Source organism: Giraffa tippelskirchi, chromosome 5 (assembly GCF_054371585.1).
Source record: "Giraffa tippelskirchi isolate mGirTip1 chromosome 5, T2T-mGirTip1v1.2.pri, whole genome shotgun sequence".
Classification (NCBI taxonomy): Eukaryota; Metazoa; Chordata; class Mammalia; order Artiodactyla; family Giraffidae; genus Giraffa; species Giraffa tippelskirchi.
This window is the reverse complement of record NC_137279.1, coordinates 27,488,700-27,508,019: the sequence shown is the minus strand read 5'-3', so window position 1 is coordinate 27,508,019 and position 19,320 is coordinate 27,488,700. Positions and strand designations below refer to the sequence as shown.

At 55.6% G+C, this 19,320-nt stretch overlaps 1 protein-coding gene across 3 annotated transcripts; it reads right to left on the bottom strand.

The window, feature by feature from the left end:
- Positions 1-48: 48 nt before the first annotated feature.
- Positions 49-17,826, bottom strand: EFHD2 (EF-hand domain family member D2). 3 transcript variants are annotated; one of them, XR_014053136.1, is made up of 6 exons: positions 17,454-17,826; positions 4,599-4,746; positions 3,429-3,489; positions 2,977-3,111; positions 1,706-1,791; positions 49-1,451 (listed from the first exon to the last, which is right to left on the bottom strand). XR_014053136.1 is itself a non-coding variant. In XM_081488064.1 (5 exons), exons 1-5 carry the CDS (start codon positions 17,762-17,764, stop codon positions 1,160-1,162), a joined length of 972 nt encoding a protein of 323 aa, XP_081344190.1. In that variant the 5' UTR covers positions 17,765-17,826; the 3' UTR covers positions 49-1,159. The 3 variants fall into 3 exon arrangements, 2 of the variants coding, with proteins under 2 accessions (XP_081344190.1, XP_081344191.1); XM_081488064.1 differs by lacking the exon at positions 3,429-3,489; XM_081488065.1 differs by lacking the exon at positions 3,429-3,489 and having other exon boundaries at positions 49-1,791.
- Between the last annotated feature and the right edge of the window lie 1,494 nt (positions 17,827-19,320).

The window sequence follows — 19,320 nt, the reverse complement described above, 5'->3', positions numbered from 1 at the left end:
CCCTCCCTTCTCCCACCCCAACAAGAACCACACACACATAAGAATATAGAATTTTATCTTATTTAGTTAAAAAAAATAATCGTACCACCGAATGAAGAAGTAGCTTTTTTTTTTTTTTGGTGAGATGGGAGGAGAGAAAAAAAAGCAATAAGCCCAAAGAAAAAGAACTTTTTATATTCATCTGTATAAACATATCCGCTAAGGCAAACGCAATCCAGGGCCAAGGCTGCTGCACGGGGGTCAGTACCTCCTAATTCCTGCAGATTCTAAGGCCAAAAAAATAAAACCTCTGCAAGTCCAACAGGAGTTGTGTGGACTCTTGGGGCATCTTACTAAAATAAAGAGTTATCGAGTTTAAAAAGCAGTGACGCTGTCACGACACACACAGAAAGTTGCATAACTGTGGCCTCGGTGGCCATTCACTTGTTTGGACTGGGGGACGGGCACAGCTTCACGACACAGCAACGGACAGACACGCACACACACACGGACACGCACACATGTGAGCGCGCACATGGGGAGCTGCGTAGGGCCGGGCCAGTGGCACAGGCTTGGCCACGGCCCGTCTGGGGAGGGGCATGGCGGGGAGGGCTGGGGTCCCCGTGCACCCTCAGGGGTGGGTGTGACGGGACAGGTTCCCGTCGCTGGTGCCAAGGCGGTGAACATCATTCGGGGAAGGATGGTGTGAAAGAGCCCAGCCAGGCCCCCTGCTCCCCACCACTTGGTCCGTGCAAACAACTTAAAGCACTTCTTGGACACCTCCTGGAGAACGGAGGTGGGCTGGTTTCCTTCTCCATGAAGGGGCCAAGCCCTCCTCCCTCCAGGGACCTCCAGGGACCCTCTGGCTGCTATGGGCTGGTGTCAGGGTGGGGGGACCAGGGAGTGGTGTTTCTGCCCCCAGAGCCTTCCCGGCCCATGATCCATGGCATGGCCGGCAGAGTGTGGGCCCGTGAGGTAGATTGGCAGAGCTGCCCCCTCACCCTGCTTGGCTGGGGCCCAGAGGACCGGGGTTTCCATGTCAGCTGGAGGGTGGGAGGGTGGGTTGGGGTGGGTGGGCCAGGGCCTTGGGTCCCTTGGCCAGGGTAGAAGCGCCCTCCTTGATTCCAGCAGAGAGAAGGCAGGGCTGCAGGAACAGGTGCTGGGGGTGGGGAGCCGGGTGCTACCGATCAGCTCTATGGGGCTGCGATTCTTGCCATCTGTCGCTCACCCAGTCTAGGGAGGGGCCCCAGGGCTGTGGGGGTGGTGCAGCCTGCAGGTGAAGGGCAGGTGGCCTCTGGGGTGGGGAGGAGGTGGAAAGGGGGAGGCGCAGGGAGGAGAGGAGTGTGTGTGGAAGGCAGCCCCCCAGCAGGGTGTGCCCTAGAGCCAGGAGCAGGCATGGCTGGGGCAGGCAGTGGGCAGCGGGCAGCCAGGAGGCGAAGGAGCAGGACCAGCCGGGCAGCTGGTGTCGCGGCCTCAGGAATAGCAGAGGGAGCAGGGAGAGGCCGGGCTGCTCTGGGAGACCCCCTCAACCAGCTCGTTCACAGACTTCTCTAGCTTTTTAGCATGGTCCCTTCGGGCAGACCAAGGATCAAGCTGGGCCTCTGGTCTGCCTGCCCTTGCCACCCTCGCCGGCCAGACTGGGTGCCTGGGCCGGGGCCATGTGGTGGGGGTGCAGCCTTGCTACTTGAAGGTGGACTGCAGCTCCTTGAAGGCCGCTTTCCGCTGCTTCATCTCCTCCGCCTGCTTCTTCCTCTCCTCCTGCTCTGCCTTGATCTCCTCCTCGAAGCGGCTGGACACATTCATGGCCTGGACCTGGGATGGGGTTGGGGAATCAGGTGGTTAGGACCGGAGGAGGTCTCTCTGTGGTCTCTTCTAGTTCTGCTGTGCCCCCCATCCCACCCCAACCAATGCTCTGCCTCCCACCATCCAGACCCTTGGCAGCTTCAGTCACCTCTGTGAGCCTCAGTTCTTCCATTTAGAGCCTGGTAGTGATTTAGTTGCTAAGTCGTGTCTGACTAGTGACTCCATAGACTGTAGCCTGCCAGGCTTCTCTGTCCATGGCATTTCCCAGGCAAGAATACTGCAGTGGGTTGCCATTTTCTCTTCCAGGGAATCTTCCCCACCCAGGGGTTGAACCTGGGTCTCCTGCACTGCAGGCAGACTCTTCACCAACTGAGCTACCAGGGAAGCCCATATTTAGAGGCTGGTGATGAATAACTCTGACCTCATAGATACGTGGAGAGGATTAAAAGAGATAAGATACATTCAGTGGCTGTTGCAGAGTGTGGGTCCTGTAACTGGGAGCTTCTGATGTAGCTATTCTTATCCTGTTCCTGTCCTGGGAAGCCCAACTGAACCCGGAAACATCCCATCAATTCTAGAAGCCCAGAAGGAGGTGGGAGGAGGCCTTTAGAAGGAATGTTCTTAGCTAACATAAAGGTGGGGAGAAGCAAGAACAGGCAGGAGCCCCATGGCCCTGGGAAGACAGGATCCAGGAACCACAGTCGTCCCCTCCACCTGAACCTATGCCATGCCTGGGGTTGGCCTCTGGGGCCCATCACACACCCTTTGGGCTGGGGCTGGCAGGGCTAGTGTCTCCAAGAGGCCCTGGGAGCCAGTGCTGTGTTTCTGAGCCTGCTCTGCTCTCTCTTGGTCCCACCTTTTAAAGCCCAGTCCTTTGAGGGTAGTGGCTCTGTGTTCTAGGGCAGGGGCATCTCAAAGTGGCCCTTGTTCCCTCTTCAAGAATACACACCCCTCACCCATCCTTGAGGGAGAGAAAGGGGAAGCTGGAAAGGATCACAAGCTGGATAGGGGGGGGGAGAAGTCAGGAACGACATGGGCCCTGATAGGCGTCAGCTCCCCACCTCCTGTCTGTGGCCTCAGCAGGGACAGGAAGGGGACATGCTGACCCTTGTGCTAACTCAGGGTCCTGGTGGACCCAAGCCACCCCCATCCTCGAGTAGGGTTAGGGCATCCCCACATCCCCCTGTTCCTTACCTTGGCCTCAAAGAAGCTCTTGGCCCCCTTGACACCCTCAGTGGACACGTCGATCTCAGAGAGGCGAGCCAGCACGTGCAGCCCGCTGTCCTCCTGCAGCTCCCCGGCTGCTGCCTTGCGGAAAATCAGGAGGAACTGTGGCAGGGAGAACAGAACGCTGATGTCATTAGGGAGAGAGTGGGAGGGGCCAGAGCCTGCCCCGACCCCTGGGCCTGCGACAGGCCTCCCTGGGAAGAGAGGTGCTTGCGGGCCTGGGAGCCAGAGGCCTGGGTTCTCCACTCTCCATGCTCTGTGTCCCTGAACAGGCTGCTGGGCCCCTCCCTCTCTGAGCTTTGGTTGCCCATCTGTAGAATGAGAGGCTAGGTGACCTAATCTCTCCTGTCCACCCCAGGATTGGGGCTCCTGGAGGCTGCTCTGCCCACGCTCAGCTCCCATCAAATGCCTCAACTTACCTCTTACCTTTGTCTCCACTGTTCTCCAAACCAGTCCACTTTGAACCCCATTTGCTGAGCCCTGAAGGTACATTATTGTGCCCATTTTACAGAAAGAAGATGGACTTGAACCCAGGTCCTGAGTCCATACCATCATCATGTGCTGCCTTCCTCCCTGGGCCTCACTCCCCCAGGCGCCTGGGCCACCCTTCTCTGGCCTGGCCTCCTCTAGGCTTCCTGCTAGCTCTCCAAGGCCCACCTCAGCCTTGACTTTCCAGAGGTCACAGCTGGCATTTAACCCTGTGCTGCCCAGGGGGCCAGTGCCATTGCTATCTAGCTTGATGCCTCAGTTTCCTCCTCCAGCAAACAGGTTCGCTCATGGCTCCCGTCTCAAAGTGAGGCTGAGTGAGATCTGGAGTGTGAAGTCACCCGGTCCAGCACCTGCTCCTCTTGGACCTGCAATGAGAGTCCCTCCTCCATCTGCCCCCTCTTCTCCTCAGTCACAGCATCCTGTTGTTTCACTCTCTGTGCATCTCCCCCTCTGCACGCCAGGACCCCTGGAGCACAGGGTCTTTCTCTGTACTCCCAGAGCGCACATGGGGTCAGGGATACAGGACTTCCCTGACAGTATAGTGGATGGGGAGTCTGCCTACCAAAGCAGGGGACATGGGTTCGATCCCTGGTCCAGGAAGATTCCACATGCAGTGGGGCAAACTATGCCTGTGGGCCACAACTACTGAGTATGCGCTCTAGAGCCCACGAGCTGCAACTACTGAGTCTGTGTGCTACAACTACTGAAGCTCATGCACCTAGAGCCCATGCTCTGCAACAGGAGAAGCCGCTGCAATGAAAAGCCTGAGCACCGCAACCAGAGAGTAGCTCTGTGCATACTTGCATAAAAGCTCACGCATCAGCTAAGACCCAATGCAGACATAAATAAAAATCAATCAATCAATCAATAAAATAAGTGCTCCCTACATGAAGGAATGGATGGACCTTCTTCTCACTTAGGTATCTCAGAATCTCCCTGGGGACCTGCTCTACAATCTGCTGAAACCTCATTCAGCCAACAATCAGCCATTCAACAGTGGCTGTTCAAGGACAAGTAGCTCAGTGACAAAGCAGGGGTGAGTCTCTCCCCACCACCAAGCCCCCAACAGTGTTGCCCCCCATGGGGAGTAGGAAGCTCACCTCCCGGAAGCTGAGCTTGCTGTCAAAGTCCTCATCCACCTCCTTGATCATGTTTTTCAGGCCCAGGTGGGTCTGAGGGGCTCCAAGTTTTTCCATCATGAGCTTTAGCTCCATCAGGTCGATGAAACCATCCCGGCCGGCATCGTACCTGTGGGTGCAAAGAGAGGCCTAAGGACATCCTGACACATCATACCTCACCAGCCAGAGAGGTGATAAGCCAGACTGCAAGAAGCCTAGGGGCTCAAAAGTCACCTCCTAGCGAGGACCTCAGCCAAGGCTGATTTGTGGCCCAGTGACTGCTTGGTTACCTCTGATGATGGGGAGCTCACCACGTGCCCCGGCAGCCTACCTGTTGAACAGTGCCAACCTTTGGCCAAACCTGCTACACAGGGAAGCTGAAACCACAACCCCTATTTACTGAATGAGACATGACAAGCAGGTAGGAAGAATTCACAATGTCATACGGGGTATGGACTGGGAGGGTGGGCCCTGATGTAAGAACTCACTGACCATCCTTAGGCACCTCCACAGGCCCTCGAGGGACATCTTGGCTCCATATCTCCCCCTCTCCCTGTCTCCACCCAGGAGGGAGGCAGAAGGCACAGAATGTCTAAGGGAAGGGGCCAGGGCTCACAGGAGGGAGGGGCTACTTTGAGTTTTCTGGAATGTGGCCTGGGGTGTGTTCAGGGAACAATTTGTACAGGGTGTGTGCTGGGGGGTACATCGGTGGCTGGAAAGGCCTGGAACAATGATTAGGGGATGACTGTGTCTCTGCCCTGCACATTCCGGGTCTCTTTTTTCTACCACCCATGGCCTGGCAGAGAGACAGACAGGGTGAGGGGCAGAGTCTAAACAGCTTGCTCGACCGGCTTCCTTGTGGTAAGAGCTTGGGTCAGAGCTGCCCTCCGGCCTGTCCCCTGCTGGGGGAGGTGCTGCTGGTGCTGGAAGCACACAGCCTGGCGGATGTGGGTGCTGTTCCCACAGCCCAGCCAGGCCCTCTTATCAGGCTAACCAAGCAACGGCCCTGATTGCCTCCGTGTGGGTGGGGGAGGGTCATCTCAGTGTTGGCCAAGTGGGCCTCCTGAGCCTAAAGACCCTTGTGCAGTCCTCAAGGCCTCAGATGGCTGGGTGACAGTGCTGGTGACAGTAATATGACAGAGGTGCTGAGCTCCAGAAACTTTCTGCAGACTTGGAGTTCCTACAATAAACAGTCATTTCTGTCCCCTCTTCAAGGGCTCCCCAATTCCCTTCCCCTATCTCCAGTTAGACTTCACACAACTATGGACATCTGATAGCAACCAGCTTTTGAACTCTTATCTTTGTGCTGGGAAATTTACCTACTTCATTTTACTTAATCCCCTTCATTTTAAACGAAGGCTCAGAGAGGTGAAGTGAGCTGCCCAAGGTCACACAGCAGTAGAAGAAGGAGCTGGGCTTCTATCCTACGTCTGGAGGGCTCACAGACCTGCACATTTGCTGGGCCCAGCCCCCCTCCACACGTCCTGGGGCTGCCAGCAGAACAGAGGAGCGCTGAGTGGAGCATTTGTGCGAGGGGTATAAATAGTTCACGAGCAAGTGAGTCAGTGGTTGGAAGTGACGCAGCACAGGGAAGACAGGTCTCTGGGAAGCCTGCAGGGAACACAGGCTCTCTCCCCCCATGGAGAGAGGCGGCTAGAGTGCAGGCAGTGGCCATAGCCAAGGTGGAAGCAGATAATGAGAGGATGCAGTGGAGGACTGTGGGACTTGAGAAGGTCAGGAAGGCCAATGATCCCATAGTCCAGACTCCACTTAGAGCTGGAGGGACCCTGTGGGGGGCACAGTGGAGCCCCTCATCTTCCATCTTCAGAGTCTGTTTGCCAGTTGGTAACAGGTGGGGTGGCTGCTCCTTGAGCCTTAGTGACCGGTACTGGAGCGGCCCTGGAGCAACCCAGGAGAGCAGCCCAATGACAGAGGAGTCAGTCTTTCCACGGTCAGTCATACGGACGGCCCTCCTAAGTGTCCCTGAGGAAAACAAAGACCTGGCCTCTTTCCGAATTTGGGCTCCAGTTACATTCGGTGATGACATGTCAGGGCTGGAGCAGATGGCTTGGGTTCTAGGAGACAGTGCCACTGAGCCTCCTGCTGAGGCCAAGAACCCCTGGTATGATGGTGACCCTTTCGTAGGGTCACTGCAAGGACTGAAGGGGTTCACACGTGACAAGCAGCTTAGCACAGCTCTGGCTCCACAAACTACCAGCTACCAGCACTATCGTGATGAGACTTAGTTACTTTTATGAAGCTCCTACTATGTGCCAGGCAGTTTCTCTCTACAACCTCTATGCTCAGCAATCCTGGGAGGTCAGTTATGGCCCCACGTGACTGATTAGACAACAGGGAATATAAGGGTCTGGGCACTGGCCAGGGGTTCAGCCCCCTATCCCTGCGTTTCCCACACTTGACTCTCTCTACCGCCCCACTTGCCTCTCCTGAGTCTCAGCTTTATTTACTGCTCAAGGGTTTCTCCCGCAGCCAGAGGTGGCTCAGTTTCAGAGGAAGTGCAGATAAAGTGTCCACACTTGGACAGAAACGAGGGCTCTGCATCTCGGTCTCTGGCAGCTCCCAGGCCTGTCTGGGCTGCAGCTCAAACCGCGGCTTGAACCGCTGTCTGCGTCAATCAAGCATCAATCAATTACCGGGTCTGGGCTCCCGCCCCCAGGGGGACAGTGCTGGCCGAAGTGCCAGGGGATCAGTCACCAAGGGGAGGTGACAGAGAGCAGGGAGAAGCAGGTGCTGGGGTGAGAGGTGGGGCCCCAGGGGTGGCAACACTGGACACCCCCAAGGGGAGTGGACATCCACCACATGCCCTGGGCTCTGATGTGGGCGGGCTCTGGGTCATTGGGTCAGCTAGATTCTTCCTAGGTAAACCGTGGAGGTTTGTGCTCACAGCATCTCTGCTGAGACTGACCCGAGTCCAAACCCCAGCTCTGCCGTCTGCGGGCTAGGTGACCCTGCTCAGGTCACATGACCCCAGGTGCCTCAATTTCCCCATTTACACCATGGAGATCAGACCCATCTCAGGCTCAAGGCAAGGGTTAAGAGAGGATCCACACAGATTCTGAGCACAGAGGCTAGCCCACAATAAGTACTTAATTAATACACGCTAACTATAGTACCACTGCTGAATTATTATTATTATTGTTAACATCTGTCGTTAGGGTTTGAGAGTAAAGGAGATTATGGATATATAAAATAGGCTTTCCAGGTATTGCAGTTAGTAAGGAACCTGCCTGCCAATGCAAGAGACATGGGTTCAATCCCTAGGTCAGGAAAAACCCCTGGAATAGGAAATGGCAACCCACTTCAGTATTCTTATCTGGAAAATCCCACGGACAGAGGAGCCTGCCAGGCTACTGTCCATGGTGTCACAAAGAGTTGGACATGACTAAGCCCATACTGAAGCTGAAGCTCCAATACTTTGGCCACCTGATGCAAAGAGCCGATTCATTAGAAAAGACCCTGACACTGGGAAAGATTGAAGGCAGGAGGAGAAGGGGACAACAGAGGACGAGATGGTTGGATGGCATCACCAACTCAATGGACATGAATTTGAGCAAGCTCTGGGAGATGGTAAAGGACAGGGAAGCCTGGCGTGCTGCAGTCCATGCGGTCGCAAAGAGTCGGACATGACTGAGCAAGTGAACAACAACAAAGCCCACACACAAGGATATAAAACACCTAGTAGGTAATATGTGCCTAAAACCTGCTAATTTGATTATAATAGCTCTATTGAGAACTTTTAATGTGCCAGATACTAGTTAAGTACTTTGTACATATAATATAAAAATAGTGATAATAATAATAGTGGTAAAAAATATAATTTCTTCCCCAGTCCTGAAGGTATATGGCTGGGAGGAAATGCTTGCTGTAGACTGGCCTGGAGGTAGGGGGTGGACAAGATGAATGAGGGGTCCCACGAGCATCTCCCCTGAAGGTCCAACTACTTCCATCCCCAACCCCCATTAGGCTGGATTCAGAGACCCTGCCACTTGGGGAGGTGAAGAGATATAATCTTTTGCTCTCTCACTGGGCAGAGAGAGAGAGAAGCCCCAGTCCTGGGTTACCCTCCTGTTCCTCTTCTGACAGAGAGGGAAGTGAGAAAGGGGGAGACGGTCACTGTGCCACCAGCAGGAGGATGCCTGGCAACCCAGGAGAGAATGGTGTTAGTAGGATGCTGGGAAAGAGGCATATCCTTGGCTGGGGAGACCCTCTCTTGCAACAGCCCTTGCCCTGAGCTGGAGCTGAGGCTACAGGTAGCTCAGAGGAGCCAGGCAAAGACTGTGTACACAAGATTTGTCTGGATGCCTGGTCTACCTGCTTCATGTCATGTAAGGAAATTGGGGCCCAGAGTGGGTAGCAAGCAGCCCAGGGTCACACAGCTAGAGATCAGCAAGAGTCCAAAAGCTATAAACTTTCCTCCCTCCCTACCTACCTGCTTCCCTCTTCTTCTTGGTCCCATGAGGTCCTGAATTCTCAAGCCTGCAGGGCTGGGGGAGGCTGGGCTGAGAGGAGAGGCTTGGGACCTGCCTGGGAGGACCAATTCCATCAGGCGGGACTGACAACAAAGCTCCTGGGCAGGGAGCTTAGCACTTTTCTCCAGCACGGGGAGGCTGCTGCACCTGGCACTGTGCCTGCATTCCTACCTGCCTCCCCCTGAAAAGTTCTCAACAGGGAGGGCTCAGCTGCTGCTGCCCCGGATGCTGGTGACAAAATCCCCTCCCATCTGTCCTTGAAAGTGGAGCAGCAGCCACTACCCAGGCAGACTTTGCCCCTTTGGGCTGCAGGGCCCTCTTGGCGGATTGCTCCTCCTCCCCTGGTTCTGCTAACCCGGAGTTATGGGGCTGAACAGCAGCCAGCTCTGATAGTGTTAGGGCCTGCCCCTATTTCATAACAATATTATCATTAGTGGCTCCTCTTGGCTGAGCACTTACTATGTGGCAGGCTCTATCCCAAGTGCTTTGTGTCAGATCCTCTCAAGAACTTGGTGAAGCAGGCATAAACATCCCCATACTACAGACGAGCAGACTGAGGCTCAGGGAGGAAGTGACTTGACCAAGATCATAGCTAACAAGGACATACCTGATGATCAGAACCCTAGCCTAAGGAAAAACATGTGCTTTTAACTACTATGCTGTGTTCTGATGCCTATAGACCCTGTACCAAAGAAACTCAGGTTCGGAGGGATACTGGAGGCCATCTCACTTAGCCATTCATGAGGGTCAGATCCCTAATGCAGCTTTCCTACTTGAATACCTCTAAGGAGGGGAAGCTCACTGCTTCACTAAAACAGCCTATTTTGGCTTTGAAACTCTCTATTACAAAGTTGCTCTTTCTAATATGACCCTCCCCATTGGCCAGCTGTGCTGTACTGTCTGATGGCAGAGTGAGGAGCCATCAGAGTCACTGCACAGGGGGAGAGGGGCAACAGTTGGTTTGGGAGCACAGGGGACCCCAATTCTCTCCCTTCTGGTTCCCATCCCATCCCAGGCCTTTGTTGGTGGTCCCTCTGCCCATGGGGGTTGCCAGGAGGACAGACAGCTGGAGAGAGTGGTGTTTATGGACCACTGAACCCCCAGGCCCACCTGACTTTGGCCCCGGTATTCACAGACCTGGTCTTCCCCCATCCTGTCTCGGGAGGCCTCAGTGGCTCCTAGGCCTCTACCCTTTGTCCTGAAATGGGAAGGTAGGAAAGTTCTAGACAACAGGGAAATTCTGACCTTGCTACTTGTTACAGCTGGCTTGGCCCGGCCCGCCTCCTGGTACAGGTAGACACCCACAGGCTCGGTGACGAACAGTTTGGCAGTGCCCATCCGTTCCTACACTCCCCCACCCCCAGACTGCCTGACTCAGGTGGGGAAAGCCCAGTCGCTCACCACTTCCTCCAGCCCTATCTTTAGAGTCTGACACTTGATCTGTTGCCCTGTGTCAGCGAAGGAGAGGGTGTGTGAGCATGTATGGGTGAGTGTGTGGCCAGGGTGGGGCTGATGCTACCCCTATGGCTTCCCAGTGAGTCCAAGGATCAAGTGGGTGCCCCCCTTGGCTGATGGCAACCTGCTGGGGGCTGTCAGGGCTCAGGACATCCTAAACTCAGGGTTTAAGCATCTCTCACTGAGCCCTACCCTGGGAGGGCAGCTCCCTCCACTGGTAGCAATAGCAGTGGGTCTCCCCGCAGTCTGCTCTTAATAATAATTATTATTATAACAGTGATTGCAAAGGACATACACCGAATGTCTAATATAATCCAGTGTTTATTACTTAACTTAATCTTCCCTCTTGTTACTGCCTCACTCCCTAGACTCAGGAACGGGGCAGAGAGACGGCTATGGGGTGGTCCAGTGCTTCTTAAACCTTAAAGTGCACACCTGGTGAGTCTTGCTAAAATGCAGACTCTGATCCAGTAGGCCTGGGGTGGAGCCCGAGCATCTGGATTTCTAACAAGCTGAGGAGGATATGCTCCTAATAGGGTTCCATGGGAGCAAAGGACTTGGAGTCAGAAGAATCAAGTTCAAATCCTGTCTCTGCTCCTCAAGTTGTAGAAACCTGAGACTCAAGTCTTCTTATCTGTGAAATGGGTGATGACCATCTTACAGGATGTTGAGAAAGGATTAAACAAGAGGGAAAGTTCTTGGAATGGAGCAGCCCCAGCGGTCCTCTCTCTCCACACAGCTCAGGAGTCCCCAGGCCTGGCTCTGGCTGCACCTTTCTGGCCTAGAACCCTCACTTCTCTAGAGTCATAAAAAAGCGGAAATCAGCCAAGGAGAAGACGGCTGGGCAGAGAGAGGGCCCTCAGCTGCTGGAGGGCATGGGGCTGGCTTTGCAGAAAGGGCCCCAGACAGCAAGGTCTGGTCTCCTAGAGCTGAAGCTAGGCCCTGAACCCAGAGGCACAGAGGACAGAAGGCAGGAGGACCAAAAGGGAACCAAAAGTCCCCGGGGGTTGGGAGAGGAGAGGTGACTCAGAATCAGAAGGGAAGTAGGAGAGCAGAGGACAGGCCTGAGGCCAGAAAAATCCTCCCTCCCCAGGGGTGGGGCTTCTCCCCGGAAAGCCAGGCTCCCGGCTGCTGTAGGGGCAGGACCCAACCTCTGAACCCTCAGAGGGTTCCCCCTCCCTGTCCCCCAGCCACAAACACAGCCTTCACTTGGCCTTGGGAGCTCCCTGTAGGCAGACCTGGTTCTAATCCTGCCCTGGCCACTTATTATAACCTTGGGCCTTGCTTTCCTCACGTGGCAAATGGGGAGAATAACAGCACCCACCTCACTGGGCTGATCTGAGGATTCAATTCAGTTCCTAAAATAATACACCAGGCCCCATGGGCCTGGTGGCTCCATTTAATAAGGAGAGGGGGTGGAGGCAGAGGGCTGGCTATGGAGGGCTGTCATCAGGGCTGTCATCACGGCATCCTTCAAGAGAACTTTCAGTCCTCCTCGTAGAAACAAAGAAATGGAACCTGACATTTCTAGCCCTGGTGGTCCATCCTCTCTCACTTCCAAAGACCCCTCTATGCCGTTGCTCTTCGTGAGACTGTAAGCTTCTTGAGGGCAGAAATTCTATTTTTCCCTTAATTCTCTGGAACTTGCATACAGAAACTTAACAAAATATGATCAAAGGAGTGAACCCTATATTTTTCAAAAACATCATCTATGTTTTTAATAGCTCACAAGCCAGACATGATGGTGGACTCTTTATAAAGGCTCAGGAGGGTTTTTTTTGGCCACACTATGCAGCTTCCGGGATCTTGGTTTCCGGGCTGGGGACTGAACCCCGGCCCTTGGCAGTGAAAGTGCAGACTCCGAACCACTGGGCCACCAGGGAGTTCCCCAGGACTTTCTCAACTTAATCCTCAGGACTTTCCCCGGCAGGTTCTTTAGCCCCAGGGGAAATAGACTCTGAGAAATGGAGTACCCGCCCACTGGACAATGGCAGACAGGAGCCAACTAGAGTACTAGTTTTGTGTCATCCCTGGGCTGCTGGGTGCTTTTCCCTTTTTCCTGCCACCTGCCTTCCACGTAATTAAGTGATAATGAATTCGATTCCCCATTTTTGTTATTTACCAAAGCCATATGTAGCTGTCAATCAAAGCTTCTGTTCCACAGGAGGGAAAGAAGGTTCTCATGCTGAGGCCCATCACTCGGGCCCAAAGCAAGAGGGCTGCTGCCAGCCTGGCAGGCCGGGCAGCTCTGTGGGGGGTATGTGGAGGCAGCCAGTGGCTTTTTGGAGCCATCTCTGTGCCAGCCACCACTGCCAGGGCTGGGGATGGTAGTGACAGGAACTTGGTGAGGACTTATTCTGCGCCAAGCCCTGGGTTAAACACTTCATAACAACCCTGGGAGGTGGGGGCTATTGTTCTCCCTGTTCTAGGGTGAGGAAGTGAGTCTCAGAAGGGTTTATGTGTCTTGCCCCAGGGCCCACAGCTGGGATTCCATCCCAGGGTGGCACACTCCAAAGGCTCAGCCCTTAACCACTGCACCAGACGGTCTCCCAGAAAGGATGAGGGGGCTGTGCTGTGGGCTGGGGTGGGGGGTGCGGCGCTGTGAACTGCAAAAACCCGAGGAGGCACCAGGGGGGTGGAGCAGGTGGAGGGGAGGAGAGGGCAGGGTGGGAAGGAGAGAGGGGCACCGGCTGTTCTGACACAAGGGGTCATGAGACAAAGAGGCTGGGGCTGGGGACGAGGCCGGGCCAGGCAGGGAACTAGGGCATCTTCCTCGGATTCCACAGCAGTTTCAGAATTACATGGCTGCCTGCCTATGTGGCAGGTCTCAGCTTACAAAACCCCACAGAGCCCCAGGCAACAGCCCCAGGCTGTTGCCAGCTCAGAGGTGGCTGCCTTGAGGCCCTCTGGGACCACACCCCTGCCTCTTGCCTGGAGGTCTCCAGCATTAGTCCCTCAGTCTGACTCTTTGCTACCCTAGACCCTACGGACTGTAGGTAGTCAGGCTCCTCTGTCCATGGAATTCTCCAGGCAAGAATACTGGAGTGGGTTGCCATTTCCTTCTCCAGGGAGGTCTTCTTCGCAGGACCTTAAATGAATGAGCAGACAGAGGAGGGGAGACGGTGGAGTTAGAGGTGATGGGAGCAGCCTGAGGGAGCAAGGGGAGGAAGGACTGAGAGTCGAGGTGCCACCAGGTGCCTGGCACTGTGCCAGAGCTCTGTGTGCATCACCTGCCTGCAGCCCCTCCCTGAGAAGCAGGGACCACTGTCCCCATTGTATAGATAAGGGTGCTCCGATTCAGTCATTAAAAATCTCCCCACGAAAGTCACCACACCTTCCTGGGCCTCAGTTTTTTCTTCTGTAAAATGGGGAGAAGGGTTGATGACGACCCCCCAAGGTCTCTCCCAGATGGAAACTACCAGGAGTGTAAGGTCAGTGATAGTAGAGAGCCTGTCCATCTTCCCTCTGCCCCCTTTCTTCTCCCTCCATCTCCACCCTGAGGAAGAATCTGCTGATGACCACTGAATGGATGAACTGGAAGATCCCAGAAGGCAGTTCTGTCATCCAGACAGCTCAGGATTGCTCAGACATAAGGAGGTCACTGCTGAATCATCTTTGAGAATCATCTGTCATTGTGCTCCTTTTACAGATGGGAAGACTGAGGCCAGGGGAAGGGCGGGCATACTAGGTAATTCAATAGCAAAGCCCCGCTTCCTAGCTCCTGACCTCCAAGGCAAGTCCAGCTCCCAGTTCCCTCTGCCCTCTCCCGTCTCTTGTACTCTGATCTGGGGGATGGTTCCCAGGACGCCTGGGCTTCCCTCCCCTCTGCCATGGGGGCTGCAGATCAGGGTGGAAGTCTCTCAGGAAAGCCCTGGCTGTGATCCTCCAGCCCTGCTTGGACCCAGGAGGCTGCAGCCCCTCTTGGATGGCAGAAGCAGAACGGGGGTTTTGTCTTCCATGAGAGCCTGTCTGTTGGCTGTACACAGCCAGGACTCGGCTGGGCTGGGCTCAGCTGGCACAGTGAAGCCTTGTTTCCTTGAATACAAAATCTGCTGCCTTCCCTCCTCGCCAGGGCCCCCCGGCGGGCGGCACTTCCTTCCCTAGAAGTCCAGCTCCCTGGCCCCTTCCTGCCCCCCCATCCCTGCCAAGCAGCACCCCATCAAGCAGCAGTGGTGCCAAGAGGGGGCTCCAGGGGTTCAGCTCTGCTCAATTTTCACCAAAGTATCCCTCATCAAACTCATACCAAAAACAGCCTCCGTAAAAAAGTGAGCTTGTTCTGCAAATGCAGGTTCACGACCACTCCCCAAGCCACATGCTCCTTCTAACCAAGCTGCAGCTTCCTACTTAGTGAAAATTAGTCGCTCAGTCGTGTCCAACTCTTTGTGACCCCATTGACTGTAGCCCACCAGGCTCCTCTGTTCATGGGATTCTTCAGGCAAGAATATTGGAGTGTGTTGCTGGGCCCTTCTCCAGGGGATCTTCCCGACCCAGGGATCAAACCCAGGTCTCCCGCATTGCAGGCAGATTCTTTATACTGTCTGAGCCACCAGGGAAGCAATCCTAAGTCCCTGCTCATTTGGTGTGTCTGGGTTCTCCAAACTGTTCCTTCTTTTTATTTTTCATGGAGGTAGAAGGGATGTCATGGAAGCCCAAGAGAAGGAGGTGGTGGGTCCATGTGGGGGAAAATCAGCCATGAATATGGAAGGGGGTGCTGGGTGATCTTCCCCATGGGGAGGCAGACATCTGTGATGGGAAACCCAGGAGGGAAGAACATGAGTTCTGGAGTCACAGACCTGGGTTTAGAGCCTGACTCCATCATTTTCTAGCTGTGTGTTCTTGGCAAGTTACTTCACTTCTTTATGCCCAGACTGCCCAACTGTGCCACAGTGGTGATGACAGTTCTATGTCATGGGGTGCTGGGAGGAATGGAGGAGCTCCTTAGTCCCTGGGCACTGTGAATACAGGGATCAAGCAGCTGAATAATCTCCCCTGTACTTCCCCGTGAGGGGGGAGGCAGAGTCTACAAGGAAGTTGCCTTCTATTGGGTCTGGAATCCTGGAACTCCTGCCTTCTGATAAGGCCAGTCTTTGATCAGGAAAAAACTTGAGAAGAACTCCTAAACCAAGACCCTGGGGGCAAAGGAGCAGGCTCCTCAGGGCCCAGGGGCGTCCGTGCAGAGGCCTGGGGTGGGGTTAAGGACTCAGTTCTGCCCCAGGCTGACACTTGGAAAAAAGCATGGGGTTCCCAGCCATCCAGGTCTGAGAACCAAAAAACCTCTTCCCTACAATGGGGGTCAAATGCAGAAGCAGCAGCCGCAGCGAGCAGTGAGAAGTGGGAAAGAGCCTTTCTCAAGCTGGGGGGTTGCAAAACACCCTGGGCTTCCTGCTTGCCGCTGGGTCACACTGCCCCAGCCTGCCCCCACCTCCTGCCCCAGCCAAGGTGGCTGCCAGACCTCCCGGCTTCCGCACCTAAGACTTGACTTCAGGACCGGGTCTACCTTTTTGGATCCATTTCCAGACCTATTCCAGATCACACCCCTGGGGCTGTTTTCCCTGCCAGGGGCAGGGGTGATGGACAACAGGAGGTGGGTGGGGAAGAGTATCAAGGGAAGGGGGGTTGAGCACCTTCACGGCCCCCACCCCCACCCCAGCCCCTACACTGCTGGGGGGCAGTGCGTCTGACCATTTCAGTCCCAAGAGGGTGAACCCACGGGTGGACCCAAAGGGGATCAGGAAGTTTTTCTCTCCAGTCACTTAGAGTTTTAAAGTTTTTTTTGTTGGGGGAGGGGTAAGTCCAGAAGCCTGAAAGTACCTGTACAACCTGCTGAGGGCATAGGGTGTGGAAAAGGGATGGAGGAAGGGCTGAGGTGAGAGTCACCAGCCAAGTCAGATAGGAGGTGACCCTCTGCAGGGACGGCAGGGGGCACGCAGTGGAGGAAGAGGGGAAAGGAGAGATGGGGCCTTCTGACAGAAAGCAGGGGGCCAGTGACTGCAAAGCTTCAGGGCATAGTGGGTGGTGAGGGCAAGAGGAGGGAGCGACAGGCTGGAGAGGGAGGAGAGGACAGTCCTGACTGGACTATTGGTGGTGGGGTTTGTACAGACCTGCGGAGTAGAGGGCAGGGAGGAAGGGGTCCCTCCCTAGGGAGATCACCTGAGGGTCAAGGGTTGGGGTCCTGGCTAAAGGAGTGGATGGGGGTAGAGGTGAGAGGGACTGAAGGGTCTCTGACACAGTTTGCTGGTAGATGCTGAATAAGTGCAGGGAAAGTGGGGGAGGGGTCTCGGCCCAGAACCCACGTTGAGGGGGATGTGAGATAAGCGGAAGAAACGAAAGAACCCCAGCCAGTGAAAGGAACGGTCACCTTTGTTGAGGCGCTGGAGGGTGGGGTGGGTGTTTCTGACCCGCGTTTGGGGTGGGGGTTGATTGGGAATTCAAGTAGCTGAGGAGGAGGAGGCAGAGGCCACGGGGTCCCCAGTCTCGTGGTGCGCGGGTGTGGAGAAGCATCACTAACAAGACAGGGGTCCTAGGCCAGAGATCCGCACTCTCCAGACCCATGCGAATGGTAGCAGCGGGGGCTCGCGCTTCTCTAGAAGGAGCCGCGGGGTCCCCCACTCCGTGTGCGTGCGGGTGCGGTACCGGGGGCAGCGTCACCGTAAGAAGGGGTCGCGTGCCAGGGGCCGCGGGTCTCTAGAACCATAAGCGTGGTGGGGAGGAGGTCCCGAAGCCTCGTGATTATCTGGAAGGGATCTGGGGTCCCCGCCCCTGATGACTCGGGGATCGGGGAGCTCGGCTGGCCGCAAGGGTCCCGGGACCGCGCGGGGCCCGGTGTTCGGGGGCTCAGGAGCCGAGGACGGCTCGCGGGGTGGGTGGGGGACAGGGTCGGGAGGGCACTCACTCCTTGAACATCTTCTCCATGTCCTTGATCTGCTTCCTGGAGAACTCCTTGAACTCGGTGTAGGGGTTGAAGACGCGGCGGCTGGGCGACTGGGGCTCGCCGATGCCCTGGTTGAGGTCGGCGCGCCGCAGCAGCTTGGCGCTCAGCTCTTCGTCCGCGCTGCCCAGCGCCTCTGCCGTCTCGTCGGGCACTCCTGCCGCCGCCGCCGCCGCCGCCCCGTTCAGCCCGGGCTGCTCCGGGGCCTCGCCGCCGCCCTCGCCCTCCATCTGCAGCCGCCGGCTCAGCTTGCTGGCCAGCTCGTCCGTGGCCATGGTGGCCCGCGCGGCGCTCGCCTCGGCCCGGCGTCTGCTCGTCGCGCGCCCGCACCGCCTCTGGCCGCGCTCTTCCTCTTCCTGACACTCCCCACCGCCAGGCACCGCCCCCGAAGGTGGGACTTACGCCCCTAGCGGGGCCCGCCCGCTCCCGCCCCCGATCCCGGCCCAGCGCAGCCCGCGCCTGCTCCGGCTCGGTCGCAGCGGCTCGAGTGTGCCGGGGGCGCCGGGCCCGCCACCATACCCCGCCCCCCCGTCAGGTTGGGGGACGCCGTGGAAACCCATCCCCCGCTCTCCATCCTCACTGTGCCAAGTGAGCGGGAGAGGTCAGGCGATCGAAGCTGGAAGGAAGTGGGGGGTCCTTCCCTGCAGTTTGGGCGTAGGTCTGGGGCTCAGGGGGGCGCCGCCCCCAACCTCTTCTCTGGAATCCCCACGCCGTGAGGTCGTAATCGCGTGTCGATGTGACACCCTGTCGGTTGCCATGGAGACCACTCGATGTTACACACTGGCGTTCTCCATGAGGGTTGCAGGGCTAATGAAGAAGGTGGACCCGGTGTGCAGGATACCCTGTGTAGATGTACCCGCAGGTGGAGCCGCCGCATCTTTTGGAAAGGGATGGACCAGCAGCTGCAAGGGAGATGGGGCTGGGCCTCAGTCTTGAGAGGTCCTCGGAGACGGGGGGAGAGAGCAAGGGAGAAGGGCCTGGTCCTCTCCCCGCCGGTCAGCACATAACATGAATGACTTGGCAGAATAGCTATCGGGCCACGCGGTCGTCTGTGACTTTATTTTAGGGGAGCTGGCAGGGAGATCTTAATGTTGCCATTTCAGTGGGGACCCCAGAGAAGAAGTATCCTCTCCCAAGGCTCAAGGGATGGGGTGTCAGGAAGAGGCCAGAGAGAGAGTTTCTCTCTGTGGTCTGGTCTGTCACTTTAAAACTGAAGAGTTGTGGACTTCCAGAAACAGGACTCCTGCAGTGGAAGAGGGGGGCTGGTTGATGATATCAATTCCCAGGCTCCAATCCAGAAAAACAAAACTGATCTCTGGAGTGGGACCCAGAAATCTACATTTTAACAGACACCCAGGGGCGTTTGGCTACATGAAGGTTGAGAATCACTACTGTGCTTTGTGCTTATTCTCTAAAATGTTGGGATGATTCTCAAGACTCTGCAGAAACAGCTTCCCCCAGAGAAGAGATGGGCTTAGTGCTCTGGAAGCAGACAGCACTTGAGAATGTAAAATCAGTGAGCTGTCACAGACTGATTCGCACAGAACAGATCCTCAATTGATATTTGTCGATTTCCCACAGTTTAAGAATATTGCTGGGACTTCCCTGGCGGTCCAGTGGTTAAGACTCTGTGCTTCCAATGTATGGGTTCATTCCTGATCAGGGAGCTAAGACCCCACATGCCTCCCGGCCAAAAAACCAAAACAGAAAACAAAAGCAGTGTTGTAACAAATTCAATGACTTAAAAAAAAAATGCTTTCCTTAAAAAAAAAAAAAAAAGGATATTGTTAGAATTAATTTTGGGGGGCTCCAAAATCACTGCAGATGGTGA

Coding starts and splice junctions, on each gene's coding strand:
- EFHD2 (XM_081488064.1), bottom strand. CDS start 17,764: ATGGCCACGGACGAGCTGGCCAGCAAGCTGAGCCGGCGGCTGCAGATG. Junction 3,112..4,598: donor GCAAGCTCAGCTTCCGGGAG/GTGAGCTTCCTA, acceptor TCCCTGCCACAG/TTCCTCCTGATTTTCCGCAA. Junction 1,792..2,976: donor AGAGCTTCTTTGAGGCCAAG/GTAAGGAACAGG, acceptor ACCCCATCCCAG/GTCCAGGCCATGAATGTGTC.